This window comes from Amaranthus tricolor, chromosome 4 (assembly GCF_026212465.1).
Source record: "Amaranthus tricolor cultivar Red isolate AtriRed21 chromosome 4, ASM2621246v1, whole genome shotgun sequence".
Classification (NCBI taxonomy): Eukaryota; Viridiplantae; Streptophyta; class Magnoliopsida; order Caryophyllales; family Amaranthaceae; genus Amaranthus; species Amaranthus tricolor.
In genome coordinates this window covers 13970827-13978117 of record NC_080050.1, presented here as the reverse complement: position 1 = coordinate 13978117, position 7291 = coordinate 13970827, and the positions used below count along the sequence as shown (strand labels likewise).

The following is a 7291-nucleotide window of genomic DNA, read 5'->3' as shown; positions in this document are numbered from 1 at the left end:
ACTTCAAGTGGCGGTTTGCTTCATATTATTATCTTTTTTTTAAAAAAAAAAAAACTAAAATTCATCTAAACCGCAATTTCATCTAGCGGTTTAGTTCAGATTCCTAAACATAACCGCCATTTCATGTGGCGGTTATATTAAAAAAAATTTAAACCCATCCTACATGAATGGTATTGTGGGAAATACTTTCTCATAATAACTAAAGTGGAAAAATTTTTTTTTGGGGTAATATTATGGGAAAAGATTCTCAAAATTTTCACACTTGACTCTAATTCACACATTTTCTCTCCCCCAAAAACTCATTTCCTTTCAAGTGGTAGAAAAAATGAGCAGGAAGAAAGTGGTGGTAATTGGGGGAACAGGTTACCTTGGACAGCATCTACTTGAAGCATTTTCTGATCTCCAATCATCCCCTTTTTCTTATGATCTTGCTTTCACTTATCATTCAAACCCTCCTTCCAATTTGCTTCATGCTTTTCCTCAATCTCTTTCCTTCCTTGTTGATTTGCAAAATGGTAATGGCTTTGATTCCATCTCCACCATTTTTGGTCAGGTTTGTTTTCCGAACTCCATTTTCAAGTATGCTCACTTACATGTATTCAGCTTTCAACATTTTGTTAGCTTATTTTATCTGGGTTTGGTTAATTACTCGAATATTTATTGACATTGTCTATGTTGTTTTCAAATTGTGGATCCTGTATTTGTACGTTGTTGGATTTTGATTGATTCTTTCTTTATTACCCATTTGAATTGCTGGTTGTTTTCTGCAAGGGAAGGGCAATGCTGCTCCTGATCCATTGTGATTGTACTTTTAATTATTAAAAAAAACACATATTTGAATTGATGCGACTTTTGTGGTTGGTTGGTAGCTAATTTTAGCTGTGGATGGTTACAGATTAAACAACTAATGATCCCATTTATGATATAGATTGTTCTTTTTGGATAGGGTAATTCTCATTAGTCTAGTCAAATTTGAGATGATGGGATTTGAATTTCATTGTAGTCTTAGCTTTATTTTGATTGAACCAACTGATTGAATGAATTTAGTTGCAAAGTATTACAAATATTTGACTTATAAAATGTTATTGATGTGTCAGCCAGATGTGGTTGTGAATTGTGCTGCAGTGTCGGTACCTCGAGCTTGCGAAGTCGATCCTGTGGCTGCCATGTCTGTTAATGTTCCTACTTCTGTTGTCAACTGGTTGTTGAGCTTTAAAGAGAAAGAGACCCTTTTGATTCACCTTTCAACTGACCAAGGTACAATTCATGCTGGTGCTTTTATTTTTAAAGAGCTTTGCAATCAAATTTTACTTGTTGAAAAGATGAGAATTTTCGCAAAGCTTCATTTAGATGGTTTTTGAGGATGTCTGCCATTAATAATCACAATTTTGTCGTTCTGAGTTGTTTTCCTGTTCTGCTATCCCTAGATAAGGTGGACTTGTCTAGTATGATCACTGATCAGTGGCGGATCCAAGAAAAAAAATAATGTCAAAAAACAAAAATTTAAGTAAAAAGCACTTCATGTGGAAGACAATAGACTAACCAATTCATTTATGGTGTATATTTACATATACACCTTGATTTTATTTTGGATTTAATTGATGTCAACTGACATCAATGACTATACCCTAGATCCGCCTGTGCCTGTCTCTAGCTATAATCTTCTATTGTTCTAAACAATTTGGTGCACAAAATTTTGTGGCAGACTTTTAATGGTATTTTTTTTTAATTTTTAATTTTTTATTTTTGGCTAAACTCCTTAGTTTTCATGCAAGTGAAATTTGAGCTCTAGGGAATGATTTATATATTTATCAATTGATCTTGGTGTCATGTCTTGATGGTCCAAACTTATAATTCATTCTTCTTTTGTTATGTGGATCCGACAATGACATTATTAAAGGCTCAAAATGACTTAAAAAGAATATAATTGTTTTATTAAAGTGAAGAGATTTTGGATTGACCCTCAATATATTGAGATCCTCTAAAGCTAATTGTTTTGATTGACCCTTTACTATAAGACAAATCATTAAATTCTAGGGACCGAATGCATTTAGGGCATGCTTGAATTGAGTGTAAATATTCAAAGGAGTTAAAAAAGTCAAAGTAAAAAATTAATGAAATTTGATTGTTATAGAGATGGGAGAATTGTTGCAAAGTAATGAAAAATGAATGAAGCTCTCAGTTTTGTGGGGTAAATATTTACCCTAGGGGAGGGTGGGGGAATGTATTACCTCTATTATAGGTAATAGGGGAAGTCATCTTCTTTTCTTTTCATTATTTTTATTTCATGCTCATTTTATCTTCTTTACAACTATCTCAACTACTTCAAATGCAATTCTATTTGCTTTCATTTCATTAGTTTGACTTTATTTCCCCTAAATATTTACACCCAATCCAAGCATGCTCTTAGTGTGAAAATCTAGAAACTGAATATGTGTAGTTTTTTTTACTTAAGTTTCTTGTTTACTTCAACTGAAATGTTTCAGTTGTCAGTTTACGAAGGGACCAAATCGTTTTACAAAGAGGAAGATGAAACCATGCCAGTAAACGTTTATGGAAGATCAAAACTTGAAGCGGAGAAGTTTATTACTGCAAAATTTTCAAACTTTGCAATTTTGAGAAGCAGTATCATCTACGGTCCACAAACTGTATCACCTGTCCCAAAGTCCCTTCCAATTCAGGTCTGAATAGTAGGAATTTTTTGTGTTCATATTACCTGTCTCAAAATAATGCAGAAATGCAGCTAATAAGGAAGTAAACAAACCCTGCCATTGTGCTGGTAGAAATTGGCAAAATTTACTGCATAGAGAGCAATCTATTTAAACTGTTACGGATTATGACTCTTTGTAATAGTAGCGTCATCTATCTAAGGTGGGTTCTATAAAGAATAATTTGGACACCAATAAGCTAATGGTATTTGACTAACCCTTGAAAACTTGCTTAGAGAATTAAATGCTTATTTTTAAACATTTGATGATGATGTTCGCTATAATGGTTTTTAAATGTAGATCAAAAAATCGACACAAATCACTGAGGGGAGGAATCAATATTTTGAACTATTCACCTATCTATTTTATTTTGTTGTATTTTTTGAAATGTATTCACCTTCTAGCATGTCTTAAACTTTGTTGTAGGCTGCTGCGGCTAACTTCCAAAATATGATAAGGACGTTAGATTTAGAGTTTGTGCACTAGTTCGCTTAAGTTATCCCACGAGTTCTTTAAGTAAATTTCAAATTGATCGGAAAACTTAGTTAAGATGTGAATTTGCCAATTTGTGTCTACACCCAACTTGACATCAACTTCCAAACACCTTTGATTCGTCTACGCCAATTGGATTGTTTAGCTTGTTTGATGTGTCTACCTAACTCACAAAGGTTTAATGATTTCAAAAACTCTATTTTTATTCTAGTTTGTATTTGCTTCTCACAAAACTTTAGTTTCAAATTCAAATAAAACCTTAACTCCTATTATCTACACTTAGAAATATAAGAATTTTGTAGAAGTGCTACTATCTGCACCAAAACTTCTAAGTTCTAACTAAATTAAAGCTCTAAATTAGAAATTAAATGCAAAACCGATTTTGATTAGTTTGTGTTTATCACAAGCAAGAATCCGTAAAAAGAATCCTCTCCGTGAAACCATAGTCCAAAATAATGCCACATTAACAAATAGCAACCGTATCATAAAGGTTTTTGAGTTCACAACAACTAAAATGTAGACCGATATAACCAATAAACCATCTGAATTAACATCTAAATTCGTTTGGTCCAAAACAATATTTTTGCTTATTTCTTGCAAACACTAAGACTCCTATACTAATTACAATTTATTCGAACCCTAAACTACGCCCAATCAAAAACTAGGCGTCGAGATGTCAACAACAAGTCGTTTTAATGATTGTTGTCTGCTACACTGAACCTTGGCAACGAGTGTTGTCTTTGGACCAATGAGCCATCGACTTCTATCACAATACCAAACCTCGTGTTGAATACCCACTTACCTATGCATTTCTTCAACGTTAGCTTTGTCGATTGGTTCATTTGCATTTAAACTCTTCGAATGACCCATTATGAGCATAGACGTCATCTCCCTACTATGTGCAATACATGCTTGCTCTATGCCTAATGCAATTGATTTCTAAATCCTTTCATGAGCCCCTTTATCATCTTTCTTATCAAGGATTGTCCTACAAATCTACCAATTCCTTGTCAAAATAGGGATGTATCTCATCTCATGCACCTTAAAGCTAATGGTAATAGTTGGATGGTGCTAAATTTTATTAGACAAGAGTTGTTGCCTTTCTTCTCCATCATATGAAAAGGCCCTATTTAGTTCTCCTTAAACTACTTTCTTTTGTGCTTCTTGTCCTTGGAGAACTTTCCATTCTTGACATTTACTCACACAAGCTCATCGTCCATCCTGGTTGCCTCACATCATTTCCCCTTAAATTGTTGATGCACATTGCACCACCTTACCTTTGTTCAAGCACGACGGATTCCTCATTCCTATAGTCCTTCATTTATATCAAATATATTTATTATGGTGTCATGAGTTACAATGTAAATTTCTTACCTAGCGCACTTTAGAGAATAAGTATTCTTAAAACCATCGTGCACAACTCCTTTGCAATATTATCATGGTCGATCGAGTGCATGACATATGGTTGTTGGAATCACATAACACTCTACGTAGATCAAACTATGGACCTACAACAGAGCTCAAAAGTTCCTTTCTATGTATCCTTATCTCATTGATATTGTGTACTCTACCCACCTTAGTGTATATAGACTATCCAACTTTTGTGTAGTGTAATAAAAGCTTCTCTTCCTCCTTGACTATAACCATTTTACGTGGCTCCATCTACAGGTATGAAACAAGCCTTTCATTTGATTTTACTTTTGCTTCTAGAGTGGAAAATGTTCTCCATTTGTTATTGTGGTTCTTCTATTATGAAATCATGTAAGACCATCCTTGTTAGTAATTTTGGATTTCCTTGTCATTTCCAGTTCTTTGTCTTTGGGCCAAATAGGAATACCTCGATTAGCTAAATACTAACACTCCTAGTTAACCTCAATGGCTCCCCATGATCATGCTCATCCGTCATCGTCAAAGCACAAGAGTTTGGACATTCCTAGCATAGTGTACATCGTTGTTGCACCAGAAATTTTCAAGTTTTCGAGGAATTTAGCTTGCTTAGACATAGTAGATCACATTTCCTTCTTCGCGATCCCCCCAACTTCACTTGTCACTTGTGGACAATGTTTCCTTTAACTGTCATTCAAATTTCTCAGCTATGTTTATCAACTCTTTGAAGGCAAGTCTTGTGTGAACTTCGATGTTTTCCCTTAAGTCATCTGCAAGTCCCACGATCAACTTCGCTCACTTTCAATCTTCATCCTAAATTATGTTACATTCAATGAACAACTATCAAAACTCATCGATGTACTCTTGTAGAAGTTCAAATCTTTGTTTCAAAAAAACTCCATGCCTGATTTTATATATATTGGGCACATACCTGTGAAGTATCTTTCGCTTTAAATCACTCCAAGTATTGATATTGGCTTTCCCTTCTCCACTTCTCGTATGTGTTGATTTTGCATGCCCTTCTACCGAAGAGCAGATATCTCGGTCAACTTTAACTTGGTCGAATTAAAAATGCTGATTTAACGGTGTGTTCCCCACTCAAAATAGTTCTCTAGCTTTCATTGATATTAAGGTAGTTCTCCCGGATCAGATGCAAGTTAAAATTCTTTAAACCCACATGAAAGTTTTGATCTTCATACCTTGGTTGAGGATATGGAATAACCTTATCATGATGCTTCTTACGTTATCGTTGCATCCGGTTGCTTTACTAATTTGGAAGTTCCATCTACTCTGGCCACGATTTTGGCTTCTAACCTTTTCAGATCTGACATGCTTTATAAACTAGAAAAATGAACGGAAAAAAAAAAAAATTTCAACCTATAGGCTATGCTAATGCTATCATTAATTAAATGGCCTGCAATTTAACGTCCCTTGAAATCATAAAGAAGCCTGAATGTCTCTCAGATAATACAACTGGTTTTCTCTTGCAATTTTCTACTTTTGCAATATGACCCTCGCTCAATGCCATACTTGACGGCTTGCATACTATCATCAGCTTATGAAGAAATGACGTTTCTAATCTCCATTTTTTGTGATACAGTGGATTGATGATGTACTCTCAAAAGGAAACAAGGTGGACTTCTTTTATGATGAGTATCGATGCCCTGTGTTTGTCAAGGATGTTGTAGCTGTCATAATATCCTTGACAATGAAATGGGTCACAGGTGAGGAAGTTGTTTTCCGACATTACGCTTCTTTTCTTACAAGAACAAAGACTTTTTTTTACTATTATGAATTCCATCATCTTATACCTGTTGTCCATTGCTAGATTGCTCACTAAATTCTATGCTTTTCTCGACTATTTTACACACTCATAAAAGTTGCACTATATTTTTCCTGTTTGTTGTTTGACCAGAGGCTAGACCCGTGAAATTGCTGTTAAATCTTGGGGGACCAGATAGAGTTTCTCGTGTTCAGATGGCTAAGGCTGTAGCGGAGAGCAGAGGATATGATACGTCATTGATCAATTCCGTGTCTGCATCATCGGTAGTATCTGTATAGAGATAAATTGAGTAATTCCTAGTTGCGGTTGCGAGTTTAATTTTTTTTAGATAGAATCAATTATCAACTATATTTGACGACACCTATGTCTCAGGTTGATCGCGGTGTTAAATCCCCGGCAGATATATCCATGGACATCGACAAACTGGTTAAAACACTTAATATATCTCCAATTTCATTCAAAGAGGGTGTAAAATTAACACTCAATATTCCATGACTGGTGAATGAGCCTACACAGACACATTTACATTGTGGCCAATCACATTCCATATGTTGTTTATTTTGATGCCTGAGATCAATTTATGTATAATTGCAAATTTGTACAAATTCACAATGTGCACAATTGTGGTTGTGGACACAGAATTTCCCTCAATTTCTAGAATATGTATTTACTAATTTGTTTTAAAAGGTTGTTACAATTGTTAAAAACAACGCTAAATGCTTTTTTGATTCACATTGCACAAAATGATTGCAACCTTCAATACTTCTCTTTCCCATCCCTCTAAACGGTTACCTTACTTTCCTAAACCTTCTCTTGCGTTTTGTTCTACTTCCTTTGTTTTTAGTTGCTCCAAAATACTTTTTTTTTCCGGTCTAATGAGATTGTTGGATTCTTTATATCTTGAGTGATGTAGCTAAAAATT

At 34.6% G+C, this 7291-nt stretch overlaps 1 protein-coding gene across 2 annotated transcripts; it reads left to right on the top strand.

The window, feature by feature from the left end:
- Window positions 1–254: 254 nt before the first annotated feature.
- Window positions 255–7055, top strand: LOC130809859 (uncharacterized). Of its 2 annotated transcripts, none has more exons than XM_057675691.1 (6): window positions 255–553; window positions 1098–1257; window positions 2494–2681; window positions 6187–6310; window positions 6502–6658; window positions 6742–6881. In XM_057675691.1, exons 1-5 carry the CDS (start codon window positions 326–328, stop codon window positions 6645–6647), a joined length of 846 nt encoding a protein of 281 aa, XP_057531674.1. In that variant the 5' UTR covers window positions 255–325; the 3' UTR covers window positions 6648–6658; window positions 6742–6881. The 2 variants fall into 2 exon arrangements, with proteins under 2 accessions (XP_057531674.1, XP_057531673.1); XM_057675690.1 differs by having other exon boundaries at window positions 256–553; window positions 6502–6632; window positions 6742–7055.
- Window positions 7056–7291: the final 236 nt, after the last annotated feature.

Excerpts from the sequence above, each read along its gene's own strand:
- LOC130809859 (XM_057675690.1), top strand. The coding sequence starts at position 326 with ATGAGCAGGAAGAAAGTGGTGGTAATTGGGGGAACAGGTTACCTTGGA. Across the intron at positions 1,258-2,493 it reads TCACCTTTCAACTGACCAAG|TTTACGAAGGGACCAAATCG; the intron begins GTACAATTCATG and ends TTCAGTTGTCAG. Across the intron at positions 6,633-6,741 it reads ATTCCGTGTCTGCATCATCG|GTTGATCGCGGTGTTAAATC; the intron begins GTAGTATCTGTA and ends CCTATGTCTCAG.